The sequence below is a fragment of the Oncorhynchus mykiss genome, chromosome 3 (assembly GCF_013265735.2).
Source record: "Oncorhynchus mykiss isolate Arlee chromosome 3, USDA_OmykA_1.1, whole genome shotgun sequence".
Lineage (NCBI taxonomy): Eukaryota > Metazoa > Chordata > Actinopteri > Salmoniformes > Salmonidae > Oncorhynchus > Oncorhynchus mykiss.
Genome location: NC_048567.1, coordinates 74,254,793 through 74,272,267, shown reverse-complemented (window position 1 = coordinate 74,272,267; position 17,475 = coordinate 74,254,793). Strand labels below are relative to the sequence as shown.

General features: G+C 44.5%; 1 protein-coding gene across 16 annotated transcripts in view; it reads left to right on the top strand.

The window, feature by feature from the left end:
• LOC110504742 (peripheral plasma membrane protein CASK) overlaps positions 1–17,475 on the top strand; it is a 273,170-nt gene that overhangs the window by 166,420 nt on the left and 89,275 nt on the right. For 6 of the 16 annotated variants that reach the window (XM_036975191.1, XM_036975189.1, XM_036975200.1 and 3 more), the window contains 7 exons: positions 4,191–4,293; positions 8,882–9,060; positions 9,183–9,305; positions 9,521–9,604; positions 9,725–9,824; positions 13,212–13,229; positions 16,377–16,498. In XM_036975191.1, the coding sequence (XP_036831086.1) occupies positions 4,191–4,293; positions 8,882–9,060; positions 9,183–9,305; positions 9,521–9,604; positions 9,725–9,824; positions 13,212–13,229; positions 16,377–16,498 (729 nt within the window). The remainder of the gene's footprint in view (positions 1–4,190; positions 4,294–8,881; positions 9,061–9,182; positions 9,306–9,520; positions 9,605–9,724; positions 9,825–13,211; positions 13,230–16,376; positions 16,499–17,475) is intronic. The other 10 variants (XM_036975202.1, XM_036975197.1, XM_036975190.1 and 7 more) reach the window with 3 other exon arrangements.

The window sequence follows — 17,475 nt, the reverse complement described above, 5'->3', positions numbered from 1 at the left end:
AACATAGAATGCCCACCCAATTCACACCCTGACCAAACCAAATAGAGACATAAAAAGGCTCTCTAAGGTCAGGGCGTGACACACAGCACATAAAGAAGGTGATTTTGCCTTACCCTTTAAATCTGGCAACAGCTTTTCATTCAATAGACACAGTACTCACCGAGTGAATTGTGTCCATTTGACATGTGGTTTCTCTTCTCTCTTTGTGAATGTGCTTTTGTGGCAAAATATCTCTTTCTCGCTCTCTCAGAGATTAATAGTTCCGCTTTCTTTTCTTAATCCAGTATGTATTTTATTTCTTAATCCAGTATGTCTTTTATTTCTTAATCCAGTATGTCTTTTATTTCTTAATCCAGTATGTCTTTTATTTCTTAATCCAGTATGTCTTTTATTTCTTAATCCAGTATGTCTTTTATTTTCTTAATCCAGTATGTATTTTATTTCTTAATCCAGTATGTCTTTTATTTCTTAATCCAGTATGTCTTTTATTTCTTAATCCAGTCTGTTTTGCTCTAGCTCTTTCTCCCTCTTTCCAAATAGATGGCTGTAGTCGAAGGTTCCAGTTCTTTAGGTTCTCTTCTTTAGAACCCACAGTATCTGCTGTTCTTCCACTCTCTCTTTCCTCTCCTCTGCTTTGCAGCCTTCAGTTGTGCTCTAGTCTCGAAAGCTGTGAAACGTTAAAGTGCAGAATCTGATGAGGGCTCAGCCCACTGCTGATTACACATGCTAGAGCAACCACCAACAGCACAGACCGCCAATATACACTAATTATACAGCATACCTGAAGTATGCATATTAGTTATATATAACCGCGATTGCAGATATTTTTTGTGCTGTGTCCCACCTACAGCCTTTCTAATGTCATTGAGACCTTCTATGTTATCGAAACAATGTTTTAGTAGCCACTATGGTTCAAGCATCAGCCCAGTTTTAATCTACCACCCAGAACTAGCCGTAACCTAACCCTTGGTCCAACCCACCATTTTGAGAAAAACTAAAAAATGGAATACTAAATAGAGACAAAAGTAACTTTGTGTCTGTGTTGAAAATGAGACCTGAGTTTGTGTTGCGATTGTTGTCCTTGTATGAGAATATTGAAACGTATGTGTGGGTTCTTCATTGGAGCGAGTCTTCAAACAGCTGGTAGTGAAAGCAGCACTGTCTTCGATGTATAGGTTTCTTTAATGATGTTTTAATGGCTGTAGCGGTCTAGGGCTAATGGCTAGGGCTGTGGCGGTCTAGGGCTAATGGCTAGGGCTGTGGCGGTCTAGGGCTAATGGCTAGGGCTGTGGCGGTCTAGGGCTAATGGCTAGGGCTGTGGTGGTCTAGGGCTAATGGCTAGGGCTGTGGCGGTCTAGGGCTAATGGCTAGGGCTGTGGCGGTCTAGGGCTAATGGCTAGGGCTGTGGCGGTCTAGGGCTAATGGCTAGGGCTGTGGCGGTCTAAGGCTAATGGCTAGGGCTGTAGCGGTCTAGGGCTAATGGCTAGGGCTGTGGCGGTCTAGGGCTAATGGCTAGGGCTGTGGCGGTCTAGGGCTAATGGCTAGGGCTGTGGCGGTCTAGGGCTAATGGCTAGGACTGTGGCGGTCTAGGGCTAATGGCTAGGGTTGTGGCGGTCTAGGGCTAATGGCTAGGGCTGTGGCGGTCTAGGGCTAATGGCCAGGGCTGTGGCGGTCATGACATTTTGTCAGGCGGTGATTGTCATGCAAATAACTTCCGGACTTACACTAATTGACCGTTAATTAACATAAACACAGTTTGCATCTCCTAGCTTCCACACGTAGCATACAAGCCACTGATGTGGACCTTTAGAACATCTACATTTTAAAAAGTATAATAAATCCATTTAATATAGCCTACACAATTTTTATTTTTGACAGGTCTAAAGAACCATGATATGAAGAAAATGTCAGAGGAAGGCCCAAAAAATTGTCATAGACTCCAGTTACCCAAGTCATAGACTGTTCTCTCTGCTACCACACGGCAAGTGGTACCGGAGCACCAAGTCTAGGACCAAAAGGCTCCTTAACAGCTTCTACCTCCAAGCCATAAGACTGCTGAACAATTAATCAAATGGCCACCCTGTCTATTGAGACCCCCCCCCCCTATTTGTTTTTACACTGCTGCTACTCGTTGTTTATTATCTATGCATAGTCACTTTACCCCTACCTACATGTACAAATTACTTAGACTAATCTGTACCCCCGCACATTGACTTGGTACCAGTACCCCTGTATATAGCCTCGTTATTGTTAATTTATTGTGTTACTTTTTTATTCTTTTTTACTTTAGTTTATTTGGTAAATATTTTATTTAAAACTCTTTCTTGAACTGCATTGTTGGTTAAGGGCTTGTAAGTGAGCATTTCACTGTAAGGACGACACTTGTTGTGTTCGGCGCATGTGACAAATAAAGTTTGATTTGATGTAGCCTATTTCTCAAGAACAGAATAACATATTCTGAGTTGTACTTATGTTAGGCCCTGATCGGGCTATGCCATATGGCTGTGGGCTACACTAGTTCATTTAGCAGACAAGATTTGCTTAGAAGTCTGTGGCATTATTTTTATTTTACAATATGATGAATACAACTGAACATAGCTGAGTAAAATAGAAAGGATATTTTCCCAAAATGTTTTCTGAGGGAATGCGCACATGCTGTGTTGAGTGGTTAACAAAGAATCAGGTCCTCCTATATGCTTAGTTTAGAGTTATTTATGCAACTGTAGTTGCATATAAATGTTAGGTTATACAGTGCATTCATAAAGTATTGAGACCCCATGACTTTTTCCACATTTTGTAACGTTACAGCCTTATTCTAAGATGGATTCCAAAAAAAATTCCTTTCAATCTACACAACACCCCATAATGACAATGCAAAAATCGTTTTTAGAAATGTATGCAAATGTTGTTGTTTTTTAATTTAAACAGAAATATCACATTTACATAAGTATGCATAAGTATGCAGATCCTTTAGTCAGTGCTTTTTTAAAGCACCTTTGGCAGCGATTACAGCCTTGAGTCTTCTTGGGTATGACGCTGCAAGCTTGGCACACCTGTATTTGGGGAATTTCTCCCATTATTCTCTGCAGATCCTCTTAAGCTCTGTCAGGGGAGCGTCACTGCATAGCTATTTTCAGGTCTCTCCAGAGATGTTCGATCGTGTTCAAGTCCGGCCTCTGGCTGGGCCACTCAAGGACATTCAGAATCTTGTCCTGAAGCCACTCCTGCGTTGTCTTGGCTGTGTGCTTAGAGTTCTTGTCCTGTTGGAAGGTGAACCTGTCGCCCCTGTCTGAGGTCCTGAGCGCTCTGGAGCAGGTTTTCATCAAGGATCTCTCTGTACTTTGCTCCGTTCATCTTTCCCTCGATCCTGACTAGTCTCACAGTCCCTGGCGCTGAAAAACATCCCCACAGCATGATGCTGCCACCACCATTCTTCACCGTAGGGATGGTGCCTGGTTTCCTCCAGACGTGATGCTTGGCATTCAGGCCAAAGAGTTCAATCTTGGTTTCATCAGACCAAAGAATCTTGTTTCTCATGGTCTTAGAGTCCTTTACGTAACTTTTGGCAAACTCCAAGCAGGCTTTTATGTGCCTTTTTACTGAGGAGTGGCTTCCGTCTGGCCACTCTACCATAAAGGCCTGATTGGTGGAGTGCTGCAGAGATGGTCCTTCTGGAATGTTCTCCCATCTCCACAGAGGAACTCTGTCAGAGTGAACATCTGGTTCTTGGTCTCCCCCGATTGCTCAGTTTGGCCGGGCGGCCACCTCTAGGAGTCTTTGTGGTTCCAAACTTCTTCCATTTAAGAATGATGGAGGCCACTGTGTTCTTGGGGATCTTCAATGCTGCAGAATTGTTTTGGTACCCTTCCCCAGATCGGTGCCTCGACACAATCCTGTCTCTGAGCTCTATGGACAATTCCTTCGACCTCAGGGCTTGGTTTTTGCTCTGACATGCATTGTCAACTGTGGGACCTTATTGTGCGTAGATTGATGAGTATTTTCATTTTATCTAATCAATTTTAGAATAAGGTTGTAAAGTAACAAAATGTGGAAAAGGGGAAGGGATCTGAATACTTTCCGAAAGCACTGTATATTATAGTAGCTACTGTATTCTATAAAATAATTTATACATGTTCTCTCTCTCTCTCTCTCTTCCCCCCCCCCCCCCCCCCCCCCACCCCACCATCCAGCCCCATTGTGTCCTCCTGGCGTCTAAAGAGAACAGTGCTCCAGTGAAGCTGGGAGGGTTTGGCGTGGCCATCCAACTGGGAGAGTCAGGACTGGTGGCTGGAGGTAAGCAACGCAATGCATGCTGGAAATGTCTGGCTGTCAGGCTCTGTCCAAGATCCACACTAGCATACCACATGGAATGAAGAAGAATGTACTGGCGCCATGTCTTCTAAATGGTATGCTAGTGTGGATATTGTAAAAGAGGCTATATCGTGTTTACAGATGTAGGATCTTAGTTTGATTACCCTGATGGAAGATCACTTTTGTGCAATGCAGGAAATGTAAAACCTGTAGTGTATTTGAGGTTTAAAAAGGCTTATGTTTGTAATTTCCACCTTGAAATTTCAGACTTGATTTTCCCATACAAGCAATGTACCAACCCCTAGAAAAATGTCCATTAATTACAATCCACATAATAATTTACATTTCCTCTTGGTGCAGGACTATTTTCCTGCTGTTGCAAACTGGCTCAAGATCTCACACCTGTATGTTCCAATATCCACACTAGTATACCATTTAGAATGCATGGCCAGTTTTTATGCTAGTGAGTAACATAGCTTCTCACTTCTCGCTCTGCTTTCTCAAAAACAGAAATGCTACAACCTTTGTCAACGAAATCTGTACTTGCAAACTTGTACTTTTCATATTTTTTCTGCTGTTTGTACAAACATTTCAGACATAGGACAGAGAGTATCTGGGCCTTCATGGGTTCATTAATAATACAACCAAATAAATGGAAAATATTGGCACCATCTAATCGGACAAACTTTGGGGTGAACTATCTCTTCAATGTCTTTGCCACATGTACCAGCTGTATGAATTCATTGTTAAGTTAACATCACCTTTAAATGTGTGTTTTAACAGCAGCCAAGATAAACATACACACTGTGCTCCACAGTGCTATCCATTCACACTGACTCAGGAAGAACTAGAAATGTATCTTCAACCCTGTCATGCATTACTCATATCAATGACATATATAAGCTTTCTTCAGACAATGGTTTGACTAGGTGACCCAATAACCCAACTTCCTCTTACTAACCACGACTCTGTTGTTCGTCTGAACAGTTCCCTGTGTTTTAACTTGAAAGTGAGAATTTTGAGCCAGTAACTGAAAGGTCACTGGTTTGAATACCTGATGTGTCCTTGAGCAAAGCACGTACCTCCAGAGGCGTCCTATGGCTGACCCTGTAAAACAATAAATTTCAAAATCAAATCAAATTTTATTTGTCACATACACACGGTTAGCAGATGTTAATGCGAGTGTAGCGAAATGCTTGTGCTTCTAGTTCCGACCATGCGGTAATATCTAACAAGTAATCTAAACTAACAATTTCACAACTACCTTATACACACAAGTGTAAAGGAATTAATTAGAATATGTACATAAAAATATATGAATGAGTGATAGGCAAGAACGGCATAGGCAAGATGCAGTAGATGGTATAGAGTACAGTATATACATATGAGATGAGTAACGTAGGGTATGTAAACATTATATAAAGTGCCATTGGGGAAAGTGGCTAGTGATACATTTATTACCTCAATGTTTCCATTATTAAAGTGGCTAGAGATATATTTTACATCATTTCCCATCAATTCCCATTATTAAAGTGGCTGGAGTTGAGTCAGTATGTTGGCAGCAGCCACTCAATGTTAGTGGAGGCTGTTTAACAGTCTGATGGCCTTGAGATAGAAGCTGTTTTTCAGTCTCTCGGTCCCAGCTTTGAATCACATTTACTGACCTCGCCTTCTGAATGATAGCGGGGTGAACAGGCAGTGGCTGGGGTGGTTGTTGTCCTTGATGATCTTTATGGCCTTCCTGTGACATCGGGTGGTGTAGGTGTCCTGGTGGGCAGGTAGTTCGCCCCCAGTGATGCGTTGTGCAGACCTCACTACCCTCTGGAGAACCTTACGGTTGTGGGCGGAGCAGTTGCCGTACCAGGAGGTGATACAGCCCGACAGGATGCTCTCGATTGTGCATCTGTAAAAGTTTGCGAGTGTTTTTGGTGACAAGCCAAATTTCTTCAGCCTCCTGAGGTTGAAGAGGTGCTGCTGCACCTTCTTCACCACGCTGTCTGTGTGGGTGGACCAATTCAGTTTGTCCGTGATGTGTACGCAGAGGAACTTAAAACTTTCCACCCTCTCCACTACTGTCCTGTTGATGTGGATAGGGGGGTACTCCCTCTGCTGCTTTCTGAAGTCCACGATCATCTCCTTTGTTTTGTTGACATTGAGTGTGAGGTTTTTATCCTGATACCACACTCCGAAGGCCTTCACCTTCTCGTCATTGTTGGTAATCAAGCCTACCACTGTAGTGTCGTCCGCAAACTTGATGATTGAGTTGGAGGTGTGCATGGCCACGCAGTCATGGGTGAACAGGGAGTACAGGAGAGGGCTGAGAATGCACCCTTGTGGGGCCCCAGTGTTTAGGATCAGCGGGGTGGAGATGTTGTTACCTACCCTCACCACCTGGGGGTGGCCCGTCAGGAAGTCCAGGACCCAGTTGCACAGGGCGGGGTCGAGACCCAGGGTCTCGAGCTTAATGACGAGTTTGGAGGGTACTATGGTGTTAAATGCTGAGCTGTAGTCGATGAACAGCATTCTTACATAGGTATTCCTCTTGTCCATGTGGATTAGGGCAGTGTGCAGTGTGATTGCGATTGCGTCGTCTGTGGACCTATTGGGGCGATAAGCAAATTAGAATGTGGGTCTATAATGTCAGGTAGGGTGGAGGTGATATGGTCCTTGACTAGTCTCTCAAAGCACTTCATGATGACGGAAGTGAGTACTACGTGGCGGTAGTCATTTAGCTCAGTTACCTTGTCTTTCTTGGGAACAGGAACAATGGTGGCCCTCTTGAAGCATGTGGGAACAGCAGACTGGGATAAGGATTGATTGAATATGTCCGTAAACACACCAGCCAGCTGGACTGCGCATGCTCTGAGGACGCGGCTGGGGATGCCGTCTGGGCCTGCAGCCTTGCGAGAGTTAACACGTTTAAATGTTTTACTCACGTTGGCTGCAGTGAAGGAGAGTCCGCAGGTTTTAATAGCGGGCTGTGTCAGTGGCACTGTATTGTCCTCAAAGCGAGCAAAGAAGCTGTTTAGTTTGTCTGGGAGCAAGACATCATGGTCCGCAACGGGGCTGGTTTTCTTTTGTAGTCCGTGATTGACTGTAGACCCTGCCACATACCTCTCGTGTCTGAGCCGTTGAATTGTGACTCTACTTTGTCTCTATACTGACGCTTAGCTTGTTTGATTGCCTTGCGGAGAGAACAGCTACACTGTATTCGGTCATGTTTCCGGTCACCTTGCTCTGATTAAAAGCAGTGGTTCGCGCTTTCAGTTTGCGCAAATGCTGCCACCAATCCACGGTTTCAGGATGGGGAATGTTTTAATAGGTGCTGTGGGTACAACATCACCGATGCACTTGCTATTAAACTCGCTCACCGAATCAGCGTATTCATCAATGTTGTTGTTCGACGCTATGTGGAACATATCCCAGTCCACGTTATTGAAGCAATCTTGACGCGTGGAATCCGATTGGTCGGACCAACGTTGAACAGACCTGAGCACGGGTGCTTCCTGTTTTAGTTTCTGTCTATAGCCTGGGAGCAACAAAATTGAATCGTGGTCAGCTTTTCCGAAAGGAGGGCGGGGGAGGGCCTTATATGCGTCGCAGAAGTTAGAATAACAATGATCCAGGTTTTTGCCAGCCCGGGTCGCGCAATCGATATGCTGTTAAATTTAGGGAGCCTTTTTTTCAGATTAGCCTTGTTAAAATCCCCAGCTACAATACTTATCCTCTGCAGCATAGGTAAATCTGGGTCTTCCTTTCCTGTGGCGGTGCTCATGAGAGCCAGTTTCATCGTAGCGCTTGATGGTTTTTGCGACTGCACTTTTGACTGACCTTCATGTCTTAAAGTAATAATGGACTGTTGTTTCTCTTTGTTTATTTGAGCTGTTATTGCCATAATATGGACTTGGTCTTTTACCAAATAGGGCTATCTTCTGCATACCACCCCTACCTTGTCACAACACAACTGATTGGCTCAAACGCATTGAGAAGGAAAGAAATTCCACAAATGAACTTTTAACAAGGCACACCTGTTAATTGAAATGCATTCCATGAAGCTGGTTGAGAGAATGCCAAGAGTGTGCAAAGCTGTCATCAAGGCAAAGGGTGGCTACTTTGAAGCATCTCAAAAGTAAAATATATTTTTATTTTTCTTCACTATTATTTGACAATGTAGAATTTAAAAAATTAAAATTAAGAGAAACCCTTGAATGAGTAGGTATAAGCAAATTGTTGATTGGTACAGTACATACGTACATACTTACATGTATGTATCTCCTGAGTGGCGCAGCTGTCTAAGGCGCTGCATCTCAGTGCTAGAGGTGTCACTACAGTCCCTGGTTCGATTCCGGTATGTATCCCAACCGGCCGTGATTGGGAGACCCATAGGGCGGCACACAATTGGCCCAGCGTCTTCCGGGTTAGGGTTTGGCTGGGGTAGGTCGTCGTTGTAAATAAGAATTTGTTCTTAACTGACTTGCCTAGTTAGTAAATGTTAAATAAATCAAATAAAAATACATACAGACCAACAAACATACATATATATTGTATTTCTCTCTCTCTCCCCTCCCAGGTCGTGTAGGCACGCCCCATTTCATGGCCCCAGAGGTGGTGAAGAGGGAACCGTATGGGAAGCCTGTAGATGTGTGGGGCTGTGGAGTCATCCTGTTCATCCTGCTATCTGGCTGCCTGCCATTCTACGGTACTAAGGAACGCCTGTTCGAAGCCATCTGCAGGGGAAAATACAAGGTAGTAGTTGATTTACAAAACGCCAATAACACTGCTCAGTGTACCTACAGTATGGTATTAGTAGCCTTATCCTGAAAGCGTGTGTGTGTGTGTGTGTGTGTGTGTGTGTGTGTGTGTGTCTCCAGCTGAACCCCAGGCATTGGGGACATATCTCTGAGAGTGCTAAGGACCTGGTGAGACGGATGCTCATGCTAGATCCTGCAGAGAGAATCACTGTCTACGAGGCACTCAACCACCCCTGGCTCAAGGTACACACACACACACATACACATATGTACACACACAAAAACACACTTTCTTCAACCACCCCAATGTAGGCACACACATAATGACTTCTTGGGCTAGTGATAGGCTAGTAAAGTGTGAGTGTGTGTGTGTGTGTGTGTGTGTGTGTGTGTGTGTGTGTGTGTGTGTGTGTGTGTGTGCGTGCGTGCATGTGTGCGTGTGTGTGTGTGTTGATCAGGAGAGAGACCGTTATGCCTATAAGATCCACCTGCTAGAGACGGTGGAACAGCTGAGGAAGTTCAACGCCAGGAGAAAGCTCAAGGTTAGCTCCACAAATTCTACTTTCCTTTTCTAGTTGGAATGACAATATGAGTGTTATTGTTTTGGAACGTTTGGTGCTAAAATGGAGGACGGTTTATCTAACTGTCTGTGTCTGTCTCAGGGAGCCGTACTGGCAGCAGTCTCCAGTCACAAGTTTAACTCCTTTTATGGAGACCCACCAGAGGAGATGCCTGACTTCCCTGAAGACCCCACATCCTCAGGTAGAAGGAACACACACACACACACACACACACTGACACACATACATAAACAAACACACACCTACACACACCAACACACACACAGAGACACATCAACACAGACACACCCATGACAACAAAGCTGTTAACACAGCGAGGTGAAAATCCAGAGACACTACTATCATTCAGGAAGAGGCAGTCCAGGGGCCTCCCGAGTGGCATAGCAGTCTAAGAGGTCCAGGGGCCTCCCGAGTGGCGTAGCAGTCTAAGCGGTGTTACTAAGGTCCAGGGGCCTCCCGAGTGGCGTAGCAGTCTAAGAGGCGTTACTAAGGTCCAGGGGCCTCCCGAGTGGCGTAGCAGTCTAAGAGGCGTTACTAAGATCCAGGGGCCTCCCGAGTGGCGTAGCAGTCTAAGAGGCGTTACTAAGGTCCAGGGGCCTCCCGAGTGGCGTAGCAGTCTAAGAGGCGTTACTAAGGTCCAGGGGCCTCCCTAGTGGCGTAGCAGTCTAAGAGGCGTTACTAAGGTTCTAGGGTTCATATCCCGGGCTGTCCCACAACCGGCCGTGGTCGGGAGTCCTATAGTACGGCGCACAATTGGCCCAGCGTCGTCCGAGTTAGGGGAGGGTTTGGCCCAGCGTTGTCCGAGTTAGGGGAGGGTTTGGCCCAGCGTCGTCCGGGTTAGGGGAGGGTTTGGCCCAGTGTCGTCCGGGTTATGGGAGGGTTTGGCCCAGCTTCGTCCAAGTTAGGGGAGGGTTTGGCCCAGCGTCGTCCAAGTTAGGGGTGGGTTTGGCCCAGCGTCGTCCGAGTTAGGGGAGGGTTTGGCCCAGCGTCGTCCGGGTTAGGGGAGGGTTTGGCCCAGCGTCGTCCGGGTTAGGGGAGGGTTTGGCCCAGCGTCGTTCGGGTTAGGGGAGGGTTTGGCCCAGCGTCGTCCGGGTTAGGGGAGGGTTTGGCCCAGCGTCGTCCGGGTTAGGGGAGGGTTTGGCCCAGCGTCGTTCGGGTTAGGGGAGGGTTTGGCCCAGCGTCGTCCGGGTTAGGGGAGGGTTTGGCCCAGCGTCGTCCGGGTTAGGAGAGGGTTTGGCCCAGCGTCGTCCGAGTTAGGGGAGGGTTTGGCCCAGCGTCGTTCGGGTTAGGGGAGGGTTTGGCCCAGCGTCGTCCGGGTTAGGGGAGGGTTTGGCCCAGCGTCGTCCGGGTTAGGGGAGGGTTTGGCCCAGCGTCGTTCGGGTTAGGGGAGGGTTTGGCCCAGTGTCGTTCGGGTTAGGGGAGGGTTTGGCCCAGCGTCGTTCGGGTTAGGGGAGGGTTTGGCCCAGCGTCGTTAAGGTTAGGGGAGGGTTTGACCCAGCATAGTTCGGGTTAGGGGAGGGTTTGGCCCAGCGTCGTTCGGGTTAGGGGAGGGTTTGGCCCAGCGTCGTTCGGGTTAGGGGAGGGTTTGGCCGGTGAGGCTTTACTTGACTCTTCGTGCTCTAGCGACTCCTTGTGGCGGGCCTGGTGCCTGCGGGCTGACCCCAGATACCAGTTGAACGGTCAATCATGAGCCAAGATCAAAAAAGGGGGGTAAAAATTATAAAAAAGGAAGAGGCAGTCCTGTGTCCTAATGAGGTTTTGTCTTTTTCAAGGTGTTGTTTTCACAAAGAAAGTATCTCTGTTATCATCTATGCATAAGTCACTTTAATAACTCTATCCACATGTACATGTTACCTCGATTACCTCGACTAACCGGTGCCCCCACACATTGACTCTGTATCGGTACCCCCTGTATATAGTCTCACTATTGTTATTTTACTGCTGCTCTTTAATTATTTGTTACTTTTATTTCTTTTTTTTTTTTTCTTTTCTTTTTTTCTCTTAAAACTGCATTGTTGGTTAAGAGCTTGTAATTAAGCATTCCATTGTTGTATTCAGCGCATGTGACAAATAAGTTTGATTTGATTTTTGTCTAGTAACCTAACTCTTACACAGGTTTCTCAAACTTCAGTCCTGGACTGGGTACTGTACTGGGCCTGCAGGCTTTTGTTCCAGCCCATCAGTAGTACACCTGATTTAAAAAATCTATAAATCATTGTCTCTAGACTGAAGAACATGATTAGTTGATCATTTAAATAAGGTGTGTTACAGCAGGAGTGGAGTCTCTAACCTCTGACACAGTACTGCTGTTATTTTTGTTGGACTAACAAGTCAATTCAGCATCTCAGAAATCTTTGGGTGGTCTGCACTGTTTAGTCAGGGAATGTTTTCAGAGAATGTTTTCAGATAATGTTTTCAGAGAATGTTTCAGGGAATGTTTTCAGAGAATGTTTCAGGGAATGTTTTCAGATAATGTTTTCAGATAATGTTTTCAGAGAATGTTTCAGGGAATGTTTCAGGGAATGTTTTCAGAGAATGTTTCAGGGAATGTTTTCAGATAATGTTTTCAGGGAATGTTTTCCGGGAATGTTTTCAGAGAATGTTTCAGGGAATGTTTTCACAGAATGTTTTCAGGGAATGTTTTCAGGGAATGTTTTCAGGGAATGTTTTCAGGGAATGTTTCAGGGAATGTTTTCAGATAATGTTTTCAGAGAATGTTTTCAGATAATGTTTTCACAGAATGTTTTCCGGGAATGTTTTCAGAGAATGTTTCAGGGAATGTTTTCACAGAATGTTTTCAGGGAATGTTTTCAGGGAATGTTTTCAGAGAATGTTTTCAGGGAATGTTTTCAGGGAATGTTTTCAGGGAATGTTTTCACAGAATGTTTTCAGGGAATGTTTTCAGGGAATGTTTTCAGAGAATGTTTCAGGGAATGTTTTCAGGGAATGTTTTCAGGGAATGTTTTCAGGGAATGTTTTCACAGAATGTTTTCAGGGAATGTTTTCAGGGAATGTTTTCAGAGAATGTTTCAGGGAATGTTTTCAGGGAATGTTTTCACGGAATGTTTTCAGGGAATGTTTTCAGAGAATGTTTTCAGGGAATGTTTTCAGGGAATGTTTTCAGGGAATGTTTTCACAGAATGTTTTCAGGGAATGTTTTCAGGTAATGTTTTCAGGGAATGTTTTCAGAGAATGTTTCAGGGAATGTTTTCACGGAATGTTTTCAGGGAATGTTTTCAGAGAATGTTTTCAGGGAATGTTTTCAGGGAATGTTTTCAGGGAATGTTTTCAGAGAATGTTTTCAGAGAATGTTTCAGGGAATGTTTTCAGGGAATGTTTTCAGTGAATGTTTTCAGGGAATGTTTTCAGGGAATGTTTTCAGGGAATGTTTTCAGGGAATGTTTTCAGAGAATGTTTTCAGAGAATGTTTCAGTAAATGTTTCAGCCACGACTCCAGTTCTTATTTACCATTTTTGTGTCCATGTAGTGTAATGTAGTCCCTCTATGAGAATGACATGTAATCTGTAATGTGATTGTGTTGTTTGTGTTAATGCTGCCATGGTGATAGGACTACTAGTAGCAGAACGTAGGTATCCCTCCTCTAGGTATATACTGCTCTGTGTGTCTGTTCTCTAACTGTCTGTGTTGTCCCTAGTTCTCTAGCAGTAAACTCTAAAATAGTTCATGAGCAGTCAACTCTTAGATAGTTCTCTAGCAGTCATCTCTGAGATAGTTCTCTAGCAGTCAACTCCGAGATAGTTCTCTAGCAGTCAACTCTTAGATAGTTCTCTAGCAGTCAACTCTGAGATAGTTCTCTAGCAGTCAACTCTGAGATAGTTCTCTAGCAGTCAACTCTTAGTTCTCTACCAGTCAACTTGGAGATAGTTCTTTAGCAGTCAACTCTGAGACAGTTCTCTAGCAGTCAACTCTGAGATAGTTCTCTAGCAGTCAACTCTGAGATAGTTCTCTAGCAGTCAACTCTTAGTTCTCTACCAGTCAACTTGGAGATAGTTCTCTAGCAGTCAACTCTGAGATAGTTCTCTAGCAGTCAACTCTGAGATAGTTCTCTAGCAGTCAACTCTGAGATAGTTCTCTAGCAGTCAACTCTTAGTTCTCTACCAGTCAACTTGGAGATAGTTCTTTAGCAGTCAACTCGGAGACAGTTCTCTACCAGTCAACTCTGAGATAGTTCTCTAGCAGTCAACTCTGAGATAGTTCACCAGCAGTCAACTCTGAGATAGTTCTCTAGCAGTCAACTCTGAGATAGTTCTCCAGCAGTCAACTCTGAGATAGTTCTCCAGCAGTCAACTCTGAGAGAGTTCTCCAGCAGTCAACTCCGAGATAGTTCTCTGTCAGTTAACTCTGAGATAGTTCTCCAGCAGTCAACTCTGAGATAGTTCTCTAGCAGTCAACTCTGAGATAGTTTTCCAGCAGTCAACTCTGAGATAGTTCTCTAGCAGTCAACTCTGAGATAGTTCTCTAGCAGTCAACTCTGAGATAGTTCTCCAGCAGTCAACTCTGAGATAGTTCTCCAGCAGTCAACTCTGAGATAGTTCTCTAGCAGTCAACTCTGAGATAGTTCTCTGTCAGTCAACTCTGAGATAGTTCTCCAGCAGTCAACTCTGAGATAGTTCTCCAGCAGTCAACTCTGAGATAGTTCTCCAGCAGTCAACTCTGAGATAGTTCTCTAGCAGTCAACTCTGAGATAGTTTTCCAGCAGTAAACTCTGAGATAGTTCTCTAGCAGTCAACTCTGAGATAGTTCTCTAGCAGTCAACTCTGAGATAGTTCTCCAGCAGTCAACTCTGAGATAGTTCTCCAGCAGTCAACTCTGAGATAGTTCTCTACCAGTCAACTCTGAGATAGTTCTCTACCAGTCAACTCTGAGATAGTTCTCCAGCAGTCAACTCTGAGAGAGTTCTCCAGCAGTCAACTCCGAGATAGTTCTCTGTCAGTTAACTCTGAGATAGTTCTCTAGCAGTCAACTCTGAGATAGTTCTCCAGCAGTCAACTCTGAGATAGTTCTCCAGCAGTCAACTCTGAGATAGTTCTCCAGCAGTCAACTCTGAGATAGTTCTCTAGCAGTCAACTCTGAGATAGTTTTCCAGCAGTCAACTCTGAGATAGTTCTCTAGCAGTCAACTCTGAGATAGTTCTCTAGCAGTCAACTCTGAGATAGTTCTCCAGCAGTCAACTCTGAGATAGTTCTCCAGCAGTCAACTCTGAGATAGTTCTCTAGCAGTCAACTCTGAGATAGTTCTCTGTCAGTCAACTCTGAGATAGTTCTCCAGCAGTCAACTCTGAGATAGTTCTCCAGCAGTCAACTCTGAGATAGTTCTCCAGCAGTCAACTCTGAGATAGTTCTCTAGCAGTCAACTCTGAGATAGTTTTCCAGCAGTCAACTCTGAGATAGTTCTCTAGCAGTCAACTCTGAGATAGTTCTCTAGCAGTCAACTCTGAGATAGTTCTCCAGCAGTCAACTCTGAGATAGTTCTCTAGCAGTCAACTCTGAGATAGTTCTCCAGCAGTCAACTCTGAGATAGTTCTCCAGCAGTCAACTCTGAGAGAGTTCTCCAGCAGTCAACTCCGAGATAGTTCTCTGTCAGTTAACTCTGAGATAGTTCTCTAGCAGTCAACTCTGAGATAGTTCTCTAGCAGTCAACTCTGAGATAGTTTTCCAGCAGTCAACTCTGAGATAGTTCTCCAGCAGTCAACTCTGAGATAGTTCTCTAGCAGTCAACTCTGAGATAGTTCTCCAGCAGTCAACTCTGAGATAGTTCTCCAGCAGTCAACTCTGAGATAGTTCTCTACCAGTCAACTCTGAGATAGTTCTCTACCAGTCAACTCTGAGATAGTTCTCCAGCAGTCAACTCTGAGAGAGTTCTCCAGCAGTCAACTCCGAGATAGTTCTCTGTCAGTTAACTCTGAGATAGTTCTCTAGCAGTCAACTCTGAGATAGTTCTCTAGCAGTCAACTCTGAGATAGTTTTCCAGCAGTCAACTCTGAGATAGTTCTCTAGCAGTCAACTCTGAGATAGTTCTCTAGCAGTCAACTCTGAGATAGTTCTCCAGCAGTCAACTCTGAGATAGTTCTCCAGCAGTCAACTCTGAGATAGTTCTCTAGCAGTCAACTCTGAGATAGTTCTCCAGCAGTCAACTCTGAGATAGTTCTCCAGCAGTCAACTCTGAGATAGTTCTCCAGCAGTCAACTCTGAGATAGTTCTCCAGCAGTCAACTCTGAGATAGTTCTCCAGCAGTCAACTCTGAGATAGTTCTCTAGCAGTCAACTCTGAGATAGTTCTCCAGCAGTCAACTCTGAGATAGTTCTCTAGCAGTCAACTCTGAGATAGTTCTCCAGCAGTCAACTCTGAGATAGTTCTCCAGCAGTCAACTCTGAGATAGTTCTCCAGCAGTCAACTCTGAGATAGTTCTCCAGCAGTCAACTCTGAGATAGTTCTCTACCAGTCAACTCTGAGATAGTTCTCTAGCAGTCAACTTGGAGATAGTTCTTTACCAGTCAACTCTGAGATCCTGCCTACAATATGTCTGCTTTGTGATTTGTGCATTTGTTGTTTTATTATTATTATTATTTGTCCCTTTAGCTTTATCATATTCATTGTATTCTCTTTTGTGCTACTGTTGTGTAACTGACTGACGTGTGTGTGTGTGTGTGTGTCTGTGTGTGTCTGTCTGTGTCTGTGTGTCTGTGTCTGTGTGTGTGTGTGTGTCTGTACAGGGGCTGTGTCTCAGGTGCTGGACAGCCTGGAGGAGATCCATGCGTTGACAGACTGCAGTGAGAAAGATATAGACTTCCTACACAGTGTCTTTCAAGACGAGCATCTACACACACTACTAGACGTGAGTAGATACACACACACACACACACACACACACACACACACACACACACACACACACACACACACACACACACACACACACACACACATATACATACAGTATACAGATGCTACTTGAGAGGACTGCAAACACCTACACAACACACACACATACAGTGTACGCATCCTACATGAGAGGACTGCATGGCAGCCTAGTGGTTAGAGCGTTGGACTAGTAACTGGAAGGTTGCAAGTTCAAACCCCTGAGCTGACAAGGTACAAATCTGCTGTTCTGCCCCTGAACAGGCAGTTAACCCACTGTTCCTAGGCCGTCATTGAATATCAGAATTTGTTCTTAACTGACTTGCCTAGTTAAATAAAGGTTAAAATATTTTTTTTAAATACACCTACACCACACACACCTACACAACTCACACATACTAAGACAAGAAATACTAGTCAGGTCACTAAAATCGAAGTCAGAAAGAAAGTTTCCCTTATGGAAGTGAAAAAATAAACAAATAGTGTTGTATCTGTCATTAGATGCCTCTATCTGTCATTAGATGCCTCTATCTGTCATGAGATGCCTCTATCTGTCATTAGATGCCTCTATCTGTCATTAGATGCCTCTATCTGTCATTAGATGCCTCTATCTGTCATTAGATGCCTCTATCTGTCATTAGATGCCTCTCTATCTGTCATTAGATGCCTCTCTATCTGTCATTAGATGCCTCTATCTGTCATTAGATGCCTCTATCTGTCATTAGATGCCTCTCTATCTGTCATTAGATGCCTCTCTATCTGTCATTAGATGCCTCTCTATCTGTCATGAGATGCCTCTCTATCTGTCATGAGATGCCTCTCTATCTGTCATTAGATGCCTCTCTTTCTGTCATTAGATGCCTCTCTATCTGTCATTAGATGCCTCTATCTGTCATTAGATGCCTCTCTATCTGTCATTAGATGCCTCTCTATCTGTCATTAGATGCCTCTCTA